The sequence below is a fragment of the Juglans microcarpa x Juglans regia genome, chromosome 3S, assembly GCF_004785595.1.
Source record: "Juglans microcarpa x Juglans regia isolate MS1-56 chromosome 3S, Jm3101_v1.0, whole genome shotgun sequence".
Taxonomy (NCBI): domain Eukaryota; kingdom Viridiplantae; phylum Streptophyta; class Magnoliopsida; order Fagales; family Juglandaceae; genus Juglans; species Juglans microcarpa x Juglans regia.
Genome location: NC_054599.1, coordinates 10,817,543 through 10,837,830, shown reverse-complemented (window position 1 = coordinate 10,837,830; position 20,288 = coordinate 10,817,543). Strand labels below are relative to the sequence as shown.

The 20,288-nt window shown below is 37.2% G+C and overlaps 1 protein-coding gene and 1 non-coding gene across 2 annotated transcripts; one reads left to right on the top strand and one right to left on the bottom strand.

Annotated features, from left to right (window-relative positions):
- Positions 1–7,530: 7,530 nt before the first annotated feature.
- On the bottom strand, positions 7,531–7,637 carry LOC121258920. The gene has a single exon (XR_005939471.1). It is a non-coding gene; the product is annotated as a small nucleolar RNA R71 (small nucleolar RNA).
- Positions 7,638–9,797: 2,160 nt separating this feature from the next.
- LOC121258681 lies at positions 9,798–10,913 on the top strand. Its single transcript, XM_041160224.1, has 3 exons — positions 9,798–9,943; positions 10,154–10,265; positions 10,866–10,913. The coding sequence occupies exons 1-3, from the start codon at positions 9,798–9,800 to the stop codon at positions 10,911–10,913; spliced, it is 306 nt and encodes a 101-aa protein (XP_041016158.1).
- The last annotated feature ends 9,375 nt before the right edge of the window (positions 10,914–20,288 follow it).

Here is a 20,288-nt window from a genome sequence, read left to right as displayed (position 1 = left end):
GAGAATCATTTTAATAATTAATATTAAAACGATCTTTGACAATTATAATATTTTGGAGCTCATCAAAATATTATAATTGTCTCATTTAAAAACAAGTTTAACTCAACGATACTGGAAATACCTCATATAAATATTTTCAGTACATTTTAAACAATGGGCGTGCCTTAGAAGTCACCTAATATCTCGAGAGACACGTCGTCATGGTCCGGCACACATGAGGATGCTCGCAGTCGCCAGAAAGAATGGCAGACTGTTGCATAATTTCGTCATCGGAATTTGCTTACGTCGGAATGGAGGAGCCTTACGTAAGAAAGAGAGAAGCTTACGTAAAAAGAAAGGAGCGGGGGTTACATAAGGCAACAACACCTTCTCTCCTAGTCCACACTATTCTTATCTATTACCATCACATGGTTACACAAAATAACAGCCACCATAATAAATAAAAGTATAACACTCACAAAGGTCACTGCCTAAACTTAATGACTTCTACACTATCCTTCTAGGATACTGAATCATTACTTAAGTGAAATCACTACATTTCTTATTGCTCAATGAATTATTCACCACAGATATATATGTATATATATACCACTGAGATTCTACCATTCCTTAACTCTGTCTCAAATCATCAATTTGTATTGGAATCCTTCCACAAAGTAGGTCAAGTCATACCGGCATATTCTCTAAATCTAAAACTTCAAGTTTTAGCGCAGTTCAATTTGGAAGAATTTAATCCATACACAATTGAATTCACTTTCTCTATTTCCTCTCGCAATCCTATCCACCTAGGACTAGTTTACTTCTTTATAACTAGAACGAATCATTCCTCCTCCTAGGTGGTAACCTGATAAGCCGAAATCTTTTTTTAGGAGGGGAGGATGTAATAGCCCGATAAGGAGAAGATATTGCTCACCAAACCTACTGTCCGTCACTGGACAAATCGTCACTAGTCAGCTCTAGTCGAGGTGCATTGATGTCCATCGATATAGTGTGTTGGGGTAAGTAGTAGTACATGTTGTTCTTTGAATCATAAGCCACGTTGCTCAAATGACCTGGGTCAAGGTGCTGCACGACCTCTTCATCACAACTATCTTACTCCTGACCCTCTACCAAAAAATGTTCACATTGAGTTCATGGCATAGATGATCCTGATGCTGAGGGTTCAGTATTGGCAGCTGCGGCATTCCCTTCTATTACTCTGTTGGACTCAGCTCCATCCCATGCCGGCCTTGCTTTGAAGTTATCTTGGTTTAACCACGTAGTGGAGTGTAGAGATAGGTAACGTTCATCATGAGGCAACGCCTTCCTCTCCTAGTCCACACTATTCTTATCTATTACCATCACATGGTTACACAAAATAACTACCACCATAATAGAGAAAAGTATAACACTCACAAAGGTCACAGCCTAAACTTAATGACTTCTACGCTACCTTTCTAGGATACTGAATCATTAGTTAAGTGAAATCATTACTTTTCGTACTGCTCAATGAGTTATTGACCACAAATATATATATGTATATATATGCCACTGAGATTCTACCATTCCTTAATTCTCTCTCAAATAATCAATTTGTACTGGAATCCTTCCACAAAGTAGGGCAAGTCATACCGGCATACTCTCTAAATTTAAAACTTCAAGTGTTAACGCAGTTCAATTCAGATGAGTTTAATCCATACAAAACTGAATTCACTTTCTCTATTTACTATGGGAATCCTATCCACATGGGACTAGTTTAACTCTTTATAACTTAAACGAATCATTCCTCCTCCTGGATGGTACCCTGATAAGATGAAATCTTTTTTTAGGAGGGAGGATGTAATAGCCCGATAAGGAGAAAATATTGCTCACCAAACCTACTGTCCATCGCTAGAAGAATCGTCACTGGTCGGCTCTGGTCAAGGTGCATCAATGTCCATTGATATAGCGTGTTGGGGTAAGTCATAGTACACGTCATCCTCTGAATCATATGCCACGTTGCTCAAATGACCTGGGTCGAGGTGCTTCATGACCTCTTCATCACTACTATCTATCTTCTGACCCTCTACCAGCAAACGTTCACTGCCAGTTGATGGCATAGATGATCCTGATGTTGCGGGCTTCGTATTGGTAGCCGAGGCACGCCCTTCTATTGCTCTGCTGGACATAGCTCAAACCCGTGCCATCCTTGCTTTGAAGCTATCCCGGTCTAACGATGTAGTCGAGTGTAGAGGTAGGTAATGTTCATTATAAGGCAACAACTTCCTTTCCTAGTCCACACTATTCTTATCTATTACCATCACATAGTTACACAAATTAACTACCATCATAATAGAGAAAAGTGTAACACTCACAAAGTCCGCTGCCTAAACTTAATTCTAGGATATATAATCATTACCTAAGTGAAATCACTACTTTTCTTAATACTTAATGAATTATTCACCATATATATATATTTGTATATATATGCCACTGAGATTCTACCATTCCTTCTCTCTCTCTTGAATCTTCAATTTGTACTAGAATCATTCTACAAAGTATGTCAAGTCTTACCGGCAGACTCTCTAAATCTAAAACTTCAAGTATTAGCGAAGTTCAATTTGGAAGAACTTAATCGATACACAACTGAATTCACTTTCTCTATTTCCTTTGGGAATCCTATCCACCTAGGACTGGTTTACTTCTTTATAACTAAAACGAATCGTTCCTCCTCCTAGGTGGTACCCTGATAAGCCGAAATCTTTTTTGAGGAGGGGAGGGGTTAATAGCCCGATAAAGAGAAGATATTGCTCACCAAACCTACTTTCCATTGCTGGATGAATTGTTACTGGTCGGCTCTGGTCGAGGTGCATCAATGTCCATCGATATAGTTGTTGGGGTAAGTAATTGTACATGTCGTCCTCTGAATCATATGCCACGTTGCTCAAATGACGTGGGTAAAGGTACTGCACGACCTTTTGATCACTGCTATCTAGCTTCTGACCCTCTACTAGCAAACGTTCACGGTGAGTTGAAGGCATAGATGATCATGACGCTATGGGCTCAGTATTGGTAGTCGTGGCATGCCTTTCTATTGCTCTGCTAGACTCGGCTCCATCTCGCTCCGTCCTCGCATTGAAGCTATCCCGGTCTAACCACGTAGTTGAGTGTAGAGGTAGGTTGCATTCATCATGAGGCAACGATTTCCTCTCCTAGTCCACACTATTCTTATCTATTACCATTACATGGTTACACAAAATAACTTCCACCATAATAGAGAAAAGTATAACACTCACAAAGGTCAATGCCTAAACTTAATGACTTCTAGGCTATCCTTCTAGGATACTGAATCATTACTTAAGTGAAATCACTACTTTTCTTACTGCTCAATGAATTATTCACCACAAATATATATATATGTATATATATGCCAATGAGATTCTACCACTCCTTAACTCTCTCTCAAATCGTCAATTTGTATTGGAATCCTTCCACAAAGTATGTCAAGTTGTATCGGTATATTCTCTAAATCTGAAAGTTCAAGTATCAGCGCAGTTCAATTTGGAAGAATTTAATCCATACACAACTGAATTCACTTTCTCTTTTTCCTCTGGGAATCCTATCCACCTAGGACTAGTTTACTTCTTTATAACTAAAACGAATCATTCCTCCTCCTAGGTGGTACCTTGATAAGCCGAAATATTTTTTTAGGAGGGGAGGATGTAATAGCCCGATAAGGAGAAGATATTGCTCACCACAGCTACTGTCCATCACTGGACGAATCGTCACTGGTCGGCTTTGGTCGAGGTGCATTGAAGTCCATCGATATAGTGTGCTGGGGTAAGTAGTTGTACACGTCGTCCTCTGAATCATATGCCACGTTGCTCAAATGACCTGGGTCGAGGTGCTGCACGACTTTTTCATCACAGCTATCTTGCTCCTGACCCTCTACCAATAAATGTTCAAGGTTAGTTGATGGCATTGATGATCCTGACGTCGAGGCCTTAATATTGGTAGCTACAACACGCCCTTCTATTGCTCTGCTGTACTCAGCTCCATCCCGTGCCATCCTCTCTTTGAAGCTTTCCTGATCTAACCACGAAGTTGAGTGTAGAGGTAGGTAACATTCATCATGAGGCAACACCTTCCTCTCCTAGTCCACACTATTCTTGTCTATTACCATCACATGGTTACACAAAATAACTACCACCATAATAGAGAAAAGTATAACACTCACAACGGTCACTGCCTAAACTTAATGACTTCTACGCTACCCTTCTATGATACTAAATCATTACTTAAGTGAAATCATTACTTTTCTTACTGCTGAATGAGTTATTCACCACATATATATATATATATATTTATATGTATATATATGCCACTGCGATTCTACCATTCCTTAACTCTCTCTCAAATCGTCAATTTGTACTAGAATCCATCCACAAAGTAGGTCAAGTGGTATTGGCATACTCTCTAAATCTAAAACTTCAAGTATTAGCACAGTCAATTTGGAAGAATTTAATCGATACACAACTGAATTCACTTCTCTATTTCCTCTGGGAATCCTATTCACCTAGGACTAGTTTACTTCTTTATAACAAAAACGAATCGTTCCTCCTCCTAGGTGGTACCCTGATAAACAATTAGCTATTAACCTAAACTCAAGACTTTCTCTCGTGATTTGGCATAGCTCTTCTATCCATCATGAGCTGCCTCTTATTCTGACGTTAAAAAAAGGATATGTTTCTACTGTCCGCATAAATCCTCAAGACCAAAACTTTACTCCTCACATAAAAGTCTCCAATATAAGGACGATCTATGCATCCACAAAGACAATGCTTTGCAGAAACCATTTAATGGCGGCTGGATAAAACTACTATAATAAATGAATCCTACTAAGGCCAAAGCTTGTCCCAAACACTTTACTTTTCAGAATACAAATTCCATTGGATCCTCAAAATCAAAATAAACTCCAAATTTGCGGAATACTAGTTCATCAACCTTCAATATCCTTCCTTTAACTGCTATATGGTATTCTATATCTACATCGATATGAGCAATAATAATCCTATTGAGAATTGTTACTCTTACTACCTGAGTAACAAATCAGCTTCCGAACTAAACTCTCGTTAATACCACAATCATAAAAAATTAGGACTCGATGGATCAAACAGTGTACAAGTTACAAACCTTAAAGACTTAACATTACCCAAAATAACAATAATTCTAACACGCAAGCTAACAACGAAGCATAAACAACATTTTAAGAAAACTACTAGTGATGACGTCAGCTTTCTCAGCCTCTAATGCGTCAACATCGATATCACCTGGGGTTACAGCTGATAAGTGCTATTTTCATCTGATTTTTATCACTCTTTTATTTACGAAAAGTATCGGTTTTCCTTTAAATCTATTGATTTTATTTTATTTTTATATATTGTTCTTTTTTTTCTTGGATTTGAAGGAATGAGACGTTTTTGTGCGGAAGGAGAGCATTTTGGTACAAAAGAAGAGACTACGGATCTAGACAGACAAGAGGTAACGAGATCTGAAGAGAGTGGATGAGATTTAGGCGAGGAGACTCAATGGCGTCCATAATTGATGAGCGAGATATTTTACCTCTTTGGGGAGAAGACTTGGCGATAAGGTTCTGGGCAGTTAGATTGGGCGACTAGTCTAACCGACTAACTTAAAAGGCCAACCTAAACGACATCGTGGGCAACAACTAGTAAAGGCGAGTAGCTTCACCGCTCAATAGGTTGGCGAGAGGATTCTATCATCCCAGTCGAGAGTCTTTCCTCTCGGTAGAGGAGACCAGTTATATTCAGTGCACACGACATCCACCCAGTGGGACCCTTCCGAGTTCTGCAATCAATCTGCTGGCTGACCACCAAATCTTCCTGAACTCCTCAAAAGCCACATATCACTGAATCTTCCATTTTAGATAATCCTATTATTATTGGGATAATCTTCTTTTATATTAACATTTATGTTTAAAAACTATTTTCCAAACCTTTAGGCTAGATTGTAGCCGCATTTATCTTATTTCCAGATTTGAGTTTTGACATCTATTTAATCCCATCTTGTAAGATGAATAGGGGGTCTGAGTTTGATTTTTAGAGTAAAAATAGTCCAGAATTTATTCTTTAAGTTTCTTTCAAGGAGGCAGATCTGAGAGAGTAGAGGCAAGAGCTACATGCTTCATCAACTGATTCCAATGAAGAACACTAGTTTTATTGTTTTTCTTTTTAGTTTCATTATGAATTAATTTAGCTTTGATGTAGTCTAGCATTGAACACACAATTTATATTCTAAATTATTTTATTTCAATATTTCCATGATTGAGTGTTTATTCCTTCTTCAATGCTTGCAATTTTCTAACTAATTATTGTTTGATCTATTGAATCACAATGAGATCGAGAGGTGATTTGTGATCAAAACTCTAGGATTAAGCACCATTAGTTGAGCGGAAGTAGATAAATTTTACCGCGATTAGTGTGATTTTGGAGAAAAATCCAAAAAATTTAATGAGTCTCCAATTACTTAAATTCACATAGGGATGTGGTGTTATTAGGTAGAGATATTTTTGGTATTGTTTGAGAGAAAATATTATATAGTTAAGGAATTTTTATCATCCACTTGGGATAATTGAGATTCTATAACTAGAAAGAATAAATTGTGTGGGATTTGCTAGGTGAAATTAAACGCTCTAGATCTATTCTTATTATCCTTAAAATCTTAATTTTAATACTATTTTCTTCTGTTTAATTTAGATAATCTGTTCTTCAATTTTTTTTTTAAAATAGTAATTAATTTAGTAAATTTAAGTACTCTATAGCATAATTAATTCATGTGGGTTCGACAATTTTTTTCTTTAGAAACACTTTACTACTTGTTACGATTTTGTACACTTGCAGATAATTTTATGCAAACAAGTTTTTGCTGCCATTGCCGGGGATTAGTTATTTGTTATTGATATTGATACTAGATAGATTTTTACTACTGTGGATTTTATTTTATTGATTTAAATTAGATCTTAGTTTGATTTTTTTCTCTTTTCAGGAATTAGAAGTGCAAGTCCCATTCTAAATCATTAGAGCATACACTTTTCAATCCCGAGATTAAAAGAACCTTACGTTGAATTAATAAAGAGAAAAAGAAAGAGGCCGCTGCATCTAAATTTAATATGGCCAACCAGGAGCACAAGTTGTTAAGAGACTATACTATGCCCTCTATGAATGGGCGACATCTAGTATAAGGCGGCCAATTATACAAGCTAATAACTTTGAGATCAAGCCGGCCATCATTCAAATGATTCAACAAACCGTCCAGTTTGGGGGGTTGTCACAAGAGGATCCGAATGTCCATATTGTAAATTTCCTAGAAGTTTGTGATACTTTTAAACACAACGGAGTGACAGATGATACGATTCAATTGAGACTTTTTCCTTTCTCACTTAGGAATAAATCAAAATCTTGGTTGAACTCTTTGCTGCCTGGCATCATCACCACTTGGGAGGAGTTGCCACAAAAATTCTTAGCAAAATATTTCCCTTCGGCCAAAACAGTGAAGATAAGGAATGATATCACTACCTTCTCCCAATTTGAGAGTGAATCATTATATAAGGCATGGGAGAGATACAAGGATTTATCGCGCAAGTGTCCACATCAAGACCTCCCAGCCTTGCTTCAAGTACAGACATTTTATAATGGTTTAGGACCCACAAACCGATTTATGGTTGATGCAGCCGCAGGAGGAGCATTAATGAATAAAATCCATGAAGCCGCATATGAAATTTTGGAAGAGTTGATGTCTAATAACTATCAGTGTGTCGCAGAGAGATCAATGCCAAAGAAGGTGGCCAACATCGTTGAGCTTGACTCTATGACCGCAATTGCGGCCTAGTTGTCAAATATATCCAAACAACTAGGTAAAATGGATGTTAACGTATTCAAACTAATATTGTTTGTGATCATTGCGCAGGAAATCATTCAAGTCTAGATTGCCAAGTGGGGAATCCTTTTGCCCAACCGAGTTATGAACAAGCCCATTACGTGTCCAATTTCCAACGTCAAAACAATCCTTAATCAAACACGTTCAATCCCGGATAGGGAAATCACCCTAACTTTTCTTGTAGCAATAACTAAGTACCGGCTAAACCACCTTAATAGTTTCCACAACAAGAGAAGAAGCCGACACTTGAAGATACAATTATGCAATACATGCAAAAGACTAATATGGTGATCCAAAACAACTTGGCTTACATGCAAAAGACTGATATGGTGATCCAAAATAACTCAGCTTCAATATGTAATCTTGAGGTACAAATCGGTTAGCTTTCAAACATGCTTACCGAGAGGACAATAGGGACTTTACTGAGCAACATTGTGACCAATCCGAAGGAATATGTCAAAGCCATAACATTGAGAAGTGGGCATGCATATGACTAGCCACAAGCAGTAAATACCGACCGAGATGCAGAAGCTGCCAAAAACATAGAATCTGAGATGAAGGAAGCTAAGTCCGATGTAAAAGAAGCAGAGTGGGATGTGATCGACCAGCAAGCTGAGAAGACTAAAGAAAATAAAGGGGATGCAAAACCCAAGAAATCAAGGGAGTTTATATTAGAAACTTATTCTCCTTGAATTTATGATCCACCAATTCCTTTTATGCAAAGATTAAGAAAAAATAAGATTGATAATCAGTTCTCTAAATTTTTGAGTATATTTTAGCAATTGCATATTAATATTCCTCTCATTGAAACTTTAGAGCAAATGCCTAACTATGCAAAATTTTTTAAAGATATATTATCAAACAAGCGAAAGTTGGAGGAGCATGAGATTGTAATGATGACTGAGAAGAGCAGTGCAATTTTACAAAAGAAGCTGCCACCAAAGTTGAAAGATCCAGGGAGTTTCACGATCCCTTGCACTATAGAAAATTCATATTTTGATAAAGGTTTATGTGACTTAGGGGCAAGTATTAATCTAATGCCTCTCTCTGTTTTTAGGAAACTAGGTCTTAGAGAAGCAAAGCCAACTACCATATCTCTACAGTTGGCGAACAGATCTATTAAATACCCAAAATGACTCAGTGAGGACGTACTGGTGAAAGTTGATAAGTTTCATCTTCCTGGCCGACTTTGTTGTACTCGATATGAAGGAGGACAAGGAGATCCCTTTGATATTGGGCCGACCTTTCCTTGCGATGGGGAGAACTTTAATTAATGTCCATCAAGGGAAACTCATCTTGAGGGTCGGTGATGAGCGTGTCACTTTTGATATATTTAAATCTATGGAATTCCCTTCCACGGTACATACCTGTTTTTAAATAAGCGACCGAGACGTGGTCATGGCCAATGAGACTTATGGAGCTGAATTTCCAAAGTTACCACTTGAGGCATGTCTACTCTACTTTTGTTGAATCTGAAGATGAAGAGGTTAGGGAGTGTGAGAACTATTTGGAAGCTACACCATCCCTTTCTCCTTTAATAAAACCGAAAGTGGAAGAGCTAAATTTATCTCGGCCGACATCTCCAAGTATGGAACCACCCAGGCTTGAACTCAAACCGCTTCCATCAAATTTAAGGTATGCTTTCTTAGGCAAGGACTCCACGTTTCCAGTTATCATTAACAGTTCCTTGAGTGATGAAGAAGAAGTTGCTAAGAGTCCTGCGGGAACACAAGATGGCCTTGGGTTGGACCATCTCGAACATCAAAGGAATTAGTTCTTCAATTTGTATGCACAAGATTTTAATGGAGGATAATTTTAAACCGATCGTCCAACCCCAGAGGAGATTGAATCCATCGATGCAAGAAGTTGTGCATAAAGAGATAATGAAGCTTTTAGATGCCGAGATCATTTATCCAATCTCAGATAGTGCATCGGTAAGTCCAGTGAAAGTCGTCCCAAAGAAAGGAGGGATAACCATGATCAAGAATGACAACAATGAACTTATACTGACAAGTCCGATCACTGGATGGTGAGTATGCATAGACAATCAATGACTGAATGATGCAACTAGGAAAGGCCATTTTCCCTTACCTTTTATTGATCAAATGTTAGAAAGACTTGCCGACCACACTTACTAATATTTTCTAGATGGATATTCCGATTACAATCAAATAGACATTGCACCCGAGGATCAAGAGAATACCACTTTTACCAGTCCTTATGGTAATTTTGCATATAGGTGCATGCCTTTTGGTCTTTGCAATGCGTCAGCCATTTTCCAAAGATGCGTGATGTCCATCTTCTCGGACATGGTGGAAAAACAACAAGAAGTCTTCATGGATGACTTCTCAGTTTTTGTCACTCTTTTGATAATTGCTTATCTAATTTATTTTTGGTTTTGCAGAGATGCAAGGAGACAAATCTTGTTTTAAATTGGAAAAAATGCCACTTCATGGTTGAGGAGGGAATAATGCTCGACCACCGCATTTCCTTCAAGGGAATTGAGGTCGACTGAGGAAAGGTAGAATTTATTGACAAACTCCCACCACTGACCAATGTGAAAGGTGTGAGATGTTTCTTGGGTCACGCCGGATTATCATCAGTTTATCACGAATTTTTTTCAAACTATTTAACCGTTTTGCAATCTGTTGATTAAAGATACTCGTTTGAGTTTTCTGATGAATGCTTGCCTGCTTTTAAAACATTAAAAAATAAATTAATTTCAGCACCTATCATTATATCACCGGATTGGAATTTACCTTTTGAATTAATGTGTGATGCTAGCGATTATGCTATAGGGGCTGTTTTGGGGCAGAGAAAAGATAAAATTTGTCATGTTATTTATTATGCAAGTTGGACCGTAGCGGAAGCTCAACTTAATTATGCTACTACTAAAAAAGAATTTTCAGCAGTTGTGTTTGCCTTTGACAAATTTTGTTCTTATTTGATAGGTTCAAAGGTGGTCGTCTACACCGATCGCTCAGCTCTTAAATACTTGATGTCGAAGAGGGTTTGGAAATAAAAGATAAGAAAGATACTGAAAATGTAGTGGCTGACCACTTATCTTGTCTTGAGCTTAAAGGGGTGGCGGGTGAGGAGAAATTCCCAATTAACGAGACCTTCCTAGACGAGTAATTAATGGTTATACAAGTAGTTCCATGGTATGCCGACATGGTAAATTATTTGGTATCCAGAATTTTACCGGCCGAGATGACATATCAACAAAAGGAATTCTTCTCCGACTTGAAATATTGTTTTTGGGAGTAATCTTTTCTATACCAGCATTGTGCGAACAAGATAATCAAGAGATGTGTGCCCGAAGAGAAGATGGAGAGTATACTCAGACACTGCCACTCATTGGAAGAGGGCGGCCACTTTGGTGGAGCAAAAAGGGCAGCAAAAGTTTTACAATGTGGGTTTTATTGGCAAACTAATTTTAAAGACTCTTTTAATTTTGTTAATTTATGTGATTATTGTCAAAGGGTTGGTAAGATTTCTAGGAAACATGAGATGCCTTTAAACAATATTTTAGTGATGGAATTATTTGATGTTCGGGGTATAGATTTCATGGGTTCTTTTTGTAAAGCCCTTTCCTTGTGGTGGGACTTTTTAGAAAATGATTTTAGAAAATGAGACTAGAGTTACTGATCCTTTTAAAACTTTGTACTTCCATTCCCAGGGTGCAAGACTGTATATTATAATATAAAACATGCTTTGTGAATAAAAGAGGTTTACAACGGAAAACAGCAAACTTAAAATAAAAAGGCCTCTCATACATTTAAAACTCTCATGCCTAAATTTCCGTGCTCTTCCCTTTGAGCCATGTTCGTCCTGACGCGTTCTGCTCATTTAGGTTTTGTGGGGGAATGGGCATACATAAAAACTAAAATGAGTCGAATACTGAGTAAGCATTAATTCATACGGTGAAAATATAGCAACATAGGTTTTTATTCATGCATTCATCACTCTATACATAACTTACGTACATAAGACATATATTCATTTTGAAAACATCACTAAGCATAGTTTTCTTAAAAGGGATTTTCCTTTCTTAAAACATTTCTCCCGTCAGTGCCTTCATTTCTTAAAGAATTCAAGCATGCATACGTACATTTTCTTATCACTTTCATTTGGCTGGTACACATTGTTATGCCTCGTGTGTTAGAGTTAGCGGTCTTCCTTTGGACCTGGATTTTGTCAGTGGCCACAGGTTGGGAATCTCTTTCAGTCAGGGGCAGCACTGGGTGCACTACTAGTACTACTTACCCGTCATTGCAATCTGCCCATTCCTTTGGTACCATCATTCATTCAGTCATGGCCATTACATATTTTTATACATTAAAACATTCATTTCCTTTTAGTCATTTCCTTTCATTCAGTCATTTTCATTTAACAGTTCATTCATGGGAAAACGTTATTTAAAAGTTTGAGCTTAAACATCATCTTTCAATTCATCATTCAAAACATTAGTTCATGGCATCCTTTTTAAAACATCATTTAAAAGCATACGGCATAAACCTCAACGTTTCGTTTCATAGAAAATAAAGATAATAGATACTACGTATAGTCATCCATTCACATGCATAGACTTAATACTTGGGTTGCATAAAAAGGGGTTGCTAGGGAAGGTCATCACATACATATACCTTTGAACACTTATACTGAGCATACTTTTCATAAAATCTCATTTCATTTCATCTCGTAAAGCATCATAAAGGAAAAGCATTTCATTTTCATTTCATATCATTTTAGCAAACTCTAGAAGAGTATGAACATAATACTTACTTGAACTCCACGCTATTCTCATATAATGCAGTCCATTTATGTGCGTGTCAGATGACAACCTATATGCATACACATAACCTTGACATTATTCTCAATCTAGTGCATAAGCAACTAAACTTAGAAGACATAAACTACACTTCACTTGGACTTTCCTCATTGAGACACTCTCCATCTATTCTTGTCTTCTATATTTTCCTTTATCACGTTTTCTCTTTCTAGGATCTTATTTAAGTCACCTTTTCCAAGCTTAACGTTCTACTTCGAGTGCTTACCCACTAGAGTGAACCCCATGATTCACTTCGAGTGCTTTCCTCTTATTCTTCTTATTAACCTCATCCCAATGCATGACTCAGGCAGACTAAGTCATGCATTTCAATCCTAGACAATACACACGTTGCTTCCTACATTTGAGCTTACGCTTCCTCATCATCATCATCATCCTCATCCATGCATCATATCACATGACTTTAAGACAACTTTGAGGCTCAAACATCGTATACCTATGCTTAGGATAGATTAACCATTACATATGGTAAATCCGTCCTGCACAAGTGTCTAACTCGATTACACATGTACCCTGATCCCTTTTATCACCTAAGAGCAACATATAGTCCACTAATGCCCTTACACAAGTGGGCTCCATACTCTGATACCAACCTTCCTTTACTTGATTGGCAGGGCCCTTTCTACTTCCTGTCCCGTTATAAGTTCAATCCAACACTTAACACAGCTGGAGTCTATTCACAACTACACCTTATGTTACATCACATAGCTTGAGACTACTCCCAAACTACACCGTGACCTTGTCAAGTCACCAGGCATCCTGTTACATCACTTCTCTCCTCGCCCATCACAAGTATGGCTCCTCGTGTACTCTTGCCACATCATGGCATCCTATCACGTTCCTGCTACGCCACTCTTACACCATTCTGTCACTTTATACGTACAGTAGCCATAACACTGCTACACGGTGACACCCGTCACTGGGACTACCAGTCACACACAACTATTCCAGGACACTGTTCCACAGTTCCTGACACTTCACACGTATTCCCAGACATAACACGGCTATACAGTAACACTAGTTACTAGGACTACTAGTTACATCACAACTAGCCCAGGATACTGTTCCACAATTTTCGGCACTTTTCATCATGCTCTATGCTCCTTAACTACGTAACCATCCAACCCTTCGCGACACGCCATCTGGTGTATCACGACTTCACTACAAGAAATACATGCGATGATTACCCTCAAACTAGTATGCAGTATTATAGTATAGTTCAAGGTGTCGATCCATAGGGAGTTAGAAGAAATACAACAAGATGCAAGCTTAAAAGAAAAGATCAAATTATAACATGACAACAATCTGAAAATTCTACCTAAAGCACGTAATTAAAATAAGATTAGGGCACAGATAAGAAGGCAAGTAAAGCTTTGGGCTTCCATCAACCGAATCCAATACTCTAACTTTTTCAATCCAAATGATATACACAATTAAGAATTATAGCAGCAAATTCCTAATTAGAAGATACGACATTATATTCATCTACTTTCTCAAATTTAATTTTAGAATCTATTCTCCCTTTACAAACCACGATTTTTATATATAAAAATAAATATCAGATCTAAAGGCGACTCTATGTTCATAAACAATAGTGCAACAGAATGTCACATCAATGGTATGAAAAGTCTGTTTAAGTCACAATCATATATGCATAATCCTATAGCTCAACAAAATCAAACCATAGTAAGATTTAATATAACTTTCTCAAAATTATAATATCCAAAATAAATGGAGAATTGAATTCTAGAATCTTAAACAATAATGCTTAACATATGAATTGAAATAAAGTTAAACTATTTTCGCCAATCAATTACCACCCTAGGCTTTACCCAAGATTTAGTTCTCTATAGAAGAACTAAAAAATAAAAAATGGTATTTTTTTCTTCTCTAGATCTATGCCTCCTCCCTTCAAAAACTTTCCAATTTCGTGCTAATGATATGCTTAAATAGGGTAGGAAAGAAACCCTAATATCTTCATGATTCCTGCATAAAAAATAGCCTAAATTTTAGGACTGATCTTGGCAACCACATGCCTGCTTTAGCAATTTGAATTTGGAAATCCTTATTAGAGACAAATTTGTAGCCCTTTAAAACAGATTTCCAACACATAATGAATTGCATCAATTCGATATATGAGTGGAAAGTCACAATCAAAATACTAAAGTATATCCAGGCTGTCTCTTAGCGCGTTTTGGACTTTGATCCGAATTACTCTGAAACCCCATCATTATCTTTATTTGCAGAGTCCTACACTCGTTGAAAGTTCTTAGGTTGTTCCAACGTCTTGCCCACTTGAAAGTCCTCATTTGAATTTGACTAGGTTTCAACTTGCTCTTTTATAAACCTTGAAATTAAACATAAAAATCTGCTTTGAGTATCCCAAAGTAAATATAAACTCAATTCAAGAATACACATTAATTCTTATGATTTCTATTCACATTTTAGTATTTTAGTCCAATGATAGGGTATTTATATTGCGCTTTCGTACACTCATCACACCCCCAAACTTACTCATTGCTAGTCCTTATCAATTTTCATGCCAAAATAACAAAAGAGATCAAAGAAAATCACACATAAAGGCCTCCAAGTCACACTTTCTACATTCATATATCAAAGCAATCTTAGGAATTCAATAACCCTATTACAAGCAATCCACCTATAGCATTCCACAGAGTGTGTGTTCCAAACTATATCCATCTAACTAGAAGTCCTGACACATGCAACATCAAGAACATCTCAAGCGAAATATTCAACTCCATAACTTACGGGTATAATAGTGTTTCATGTAAGGGCTCTCTTTATGGAGTTGACAAGTAGTGTACACACAATCACATGGAGATTTAGGTAATTATGCACAAGCAACAAGCAAGCATTGATCTTATGATAGGAAACTAACAAATGAGAATATTCAACCATTCTTTCCACAGGCTTACATGGGATCAGAACGATCAAAACAAAAGGTTGTAATGTGGTTTAGGTTAGGCTATATGACAAGAAAAGAAAAAGGATTCAAAACTTCAAAGTACATAACTAAGGAATCTTATTGAACATCTCAGTAAACCACATCTTTCACTTGATGTACTCTTCTACTTTTCAAATCACCGAATAATGCCTTTTTTTTCATTTGTTACTTTTTTTATTTTCAGCTCAACAATTTGATGTACTCTTCTAACCAGCCTTGGTATTTTTACCTTTGAATCTCACTCACTTGAACACCTTGTAACTCATATTCTTCCATTTTTTTCTCTTTTTTTTATTCCTTACAAAAAAAAAAATCCGCATCTAGTACTCACTTGGAAGTAACAAGGGAAGGGTAGGAAATATTAGTGTATATAGGTTATACTCCAATGTGAAGAGGTATGGATAATGTAGGTATATGAAGAAAAAAGCTATATGTGTTTCTTGGCTCAAAGTTGGTAACTAGGGATCTATAGTTCAAAGGGTTGGCTTGAAAAACTCAAACGTTAATCCTAAATTGACCTTCATCATATCCCAAGTATATCCACCATCTTACCACAAACCATGTAAAAGTGACCAATTCAACAGATCAATGAACGCTTATCACAATTAACTACATTTGTAGGCTCTCAATCCTCTCAAAAACTCACATGAATACTTAAGCAAAAGAGTTCTCTAGCTACATGTGTCAAACCACCATCTTACCAGAAAGCTTGGATGAGTGCATTAGGGCTTCTATGAATGCTTCAGCAAAAAATGATTATGGTGGGTTTGGTGAATTCACGAAATGGCTATGAATGAGAATGAGTACACATGTGAAAAGGATGCACGTGTGATGCAAAGTAAAAAAAATTGACACATGAAAATATGCCACAGAGTTCCAACAAGCATTTTAAATACTAAATTCGCACCACCACCCGCAACTTAAATGAAACATTGTCCTCAATGTTTAATAATCAAATTTGAATGGGGAGTAACTAAAACGGGTAAAATGCACTTGATAAGTGACGTGGATAGCGTGCTAAGCAGTAATTTGAAATGACAAAATGAAACTAACCTATGAACAAAAAAAAGAAAACAATAGCAAACAAAAATAAGAAAAGAAAGAAAATAAGAGAGAACAAAAACAAAACAAAACAAATAAAGAAAAACATACCTGCGTGGTGTGGTCAAGGTTGATAAACTAGATCCACAAGTGGAATGTCTTCCACTTTTGAAACTTGCCTATCAATTAATACTTTAAAGCGTTGACCATTTACTTTAAAGATCTGACTATCCTTAGGATCCTCTATTTCTACTGTCCCATTTGCTAAAACATTCTTCACTACCAAAAGGCTGGTCCACCTAGACCGAAGTTTTCCTAGGTGCATATGGAGTCTAGAATCATATAAGAACACTCGATCATTAGGCTTAAACATTTTTCTCAAAATATTTTTATCATGAAATGCTTTCATTTTAGACTTATAGATTCTAGAGTTATCATAAACATCATTTCTCAACTCCTCTAACTCGGTCAACTCAGATTTTCTAAGCTTACCTGCTTCTTCCATGTCAAAATTGAAATGCTTGATGACCTAATAAGCTTGATGCTCGAGCTCCACGGGTAAGTGGTAAGGCTTTCCAAAAACAAACTTATAAGGTGACATGCCTAAGGGAGTTTGAAAGCTGTATAGTAGGCCGAAAGCGCATCAACTAGTCTCAAATACCAATCTTTGAGATCTGGGTTGACTGTTTTTTCTAGAATTTACTTAATTTTCCTATTTACAAGTTCTGCCTGTCCACTTGTCTAGGGGTGGTAGGCAGTAGCGATCTTATGTACCACCCCATATTTTTTTATCAAAGTTTCAAAATAACGGCTATAAAAATGCATACCCAGATCACTAATGATAGCATGTGGTGTACCAAATCGAGATAACATTCTCTTTGAGAAATTCAATTACCGCTCTATTATCATTGCTCCTACAAGCTGCTGCCTCTATCCATTTTGACACATAATCTACTGCCACAATAATATGTTGATATCCTAAAGAAGGAGGAAATAGTCCTATAAAATCAATACCCCAACAATAAAAAATTTCAATCACTAAAATTGGGTTTAAGGGCATGATATTACGACGGGACATAACTCCTAACTTTCGACACATTTTACATGAGCGACAATAGATGTTTGCATCCTTAAACAATGTGGCCAATAAAATCCACATTACAGAATTTTTGTAGCGGTTTTCTTTATTGAAAAGTGGCTCCCACAAGCTTGGGAGTGACAAAATTCCAAGATGCTAGCAATCTCGTCATTAGGGATGCAACGCCTTAAAATTTGGTCAGGGCAGTATTTGAAAAGAAGATGGTCATCCCAATATAAATTATGTACCTTAGTCATGAACTTCTTGTCCTGAGCACTCCAATTCACCGGTATCTCACCTGCAGTCAAATAATTCACCATGTGAGCAAACCATGGTAGAGAAGTAATAAAAAGTAAATGCTCATCAAGAAAATCATCCCTGATTGGCTGGTGGTCAGAGGTGTCCTCAAATGTGAGGCTCGAGAGATGGTTAGCCACTACGGTCTCCACTCCTTTCTTATCTTTGATGGTGATGTCAAATTCCTGCCAAAGTAATAATAGGAGAACCATTTAAGTAAGCACGAAACTTATCCAAAGCAAACATTACAGCTAGCAACTCTTTTTTAGTGGCAGAGTAATTCATCTGAGTACTGTTTAGAGCTCTACTAGCATAGTAAATGACGAAAGGCTTCCCCTTTCTTCGCTGTCCAAGAACAGTACCTATAGCAAAATCACTAGCATCACACATGATCTCAAAAGGTAAAGTCCAATTAGGTGGCTACATTATGTGTGCTAAGGTAAGCTTGCCAATTAGCATTTTAAAGGTCTCTTGACAAGCTTGTATCCACTCAAATGGGGCATCTTTAGCTAGGAGGTCACATAGTGGTCTAGATATGGTGAAAAAATTCAGTATGAACCTCCTATAAAAGCCTGCATGACCAAGAAATGATCTCATTTCCTTTACTGTCCTAGGTGTAGGCAACTTAGAGATTAATTCAATCTTAGATTGATCATCCTCCATCCCTTAGAAGAAATAATATGCCTTAAGATAATACCTAAAGGTACCATAAAGTGGCATTTTTTCCAATTCAAAACCAATTCCATTTCCTCACAACGAGTCAATACTATCTCTAAATTCAATAAATATTTATCAAAAGAAGATCCACAAACAGTCAAGTCATCCATAAAAACTTCCATGCAATTTTCAACCATATCACTAAAAATGCTCATCATGCAACATTGAAAAGTAGCAGGTGCAGTACACAATCCAAATGACATTCTATGAAAAGTATAAGTACCAAAAGGATAAGTGAAGTGGTTTTATCCTTGTCTTCTAATGCGATTTCAATTTGAAAATAACCAGAATAACCATCCAAGAAACAATAGAAAGGATGACTAGCCACACACTCAAGAATTTGATCAATAAATGGGAGAGGAAGATGGTCCTTCCGGGTGGTAACATTTAATTGTCTGTAATCAACGCACATCCGCCACCTAGTCACAAGTTTTGCAGGGACTAACTCTCCCAAATACTTAAGGGGATCAAAATCATGAGTTGTAGAAACTTCCCTATCCATGGGTGAGTCAATCATGTATGTCTGGTGGCTCTCATCATCATCTTTTGGCTATTTTACAATATGGAAGATATTCATCTTGAGAGTCATGTTTCCAAAAGACAGCTTCATGAGCCCATTTCTGCAATTAATAAGAGCAATAACAGTGGCAAGGAAAGGCCTACCTAAAATCAAAACAATTTTACAAGCAGTATCGACAACAAAGCTAGTGTCAAGGATTACGAAATCAACATGATAATAAAATTTGTCAATTTGAATTAGAACATCCTCTACCACATCCCGAGGTACTTTGACTGAACGGTCAGCCAATTGCAATACTACAGTGGTTGGTTTGATTTCTCCCAACTGCAAATAAATAAAATATGGCATTAAATTCACGCTAGCTCCTAAATCTAGCAAAGCTTGTCCAAACTCACGATTTCCAATGCTGCATGCAATGGTTGGACAACTAGGATCCTTGTACTTTGGAGGAATCCACTGCTCAATTAGAGCACTAACTTGCTCTGTAAGGAACACTGTCTTCTTCACATGGTGCTTCCTCTTAACTATACACAAATCCTTGAGAACTTTTACATAAGTAGGAACTTGTTTAATCACATGCAAAAGGGGAAGATTGCTTTTCTACTTGCCTTAGATTCTCCATTAATGGGATCCAGAGTTTGCTTGCTTGATTTTAAAGCTTGAAGGAATGGTACCTTAACAGGACTCTTTGTCACCTCAGGTTCCTTGGGCAGCTCGGCATCACTACTATCTTAATCATTTTCCACATCCTCTGATTTGTTCGTTGTTGGGATGTGTAATGACTTACCACTTCATGTCACAATGGTATTCACATCCTTCAAATTCTCTTGCGCCATGTGTTGACCATGGGGTACGGACTGAGCTTGAGAAAAGAAGTTACCTCGCTCACTCACACTCAAGGAGCTCA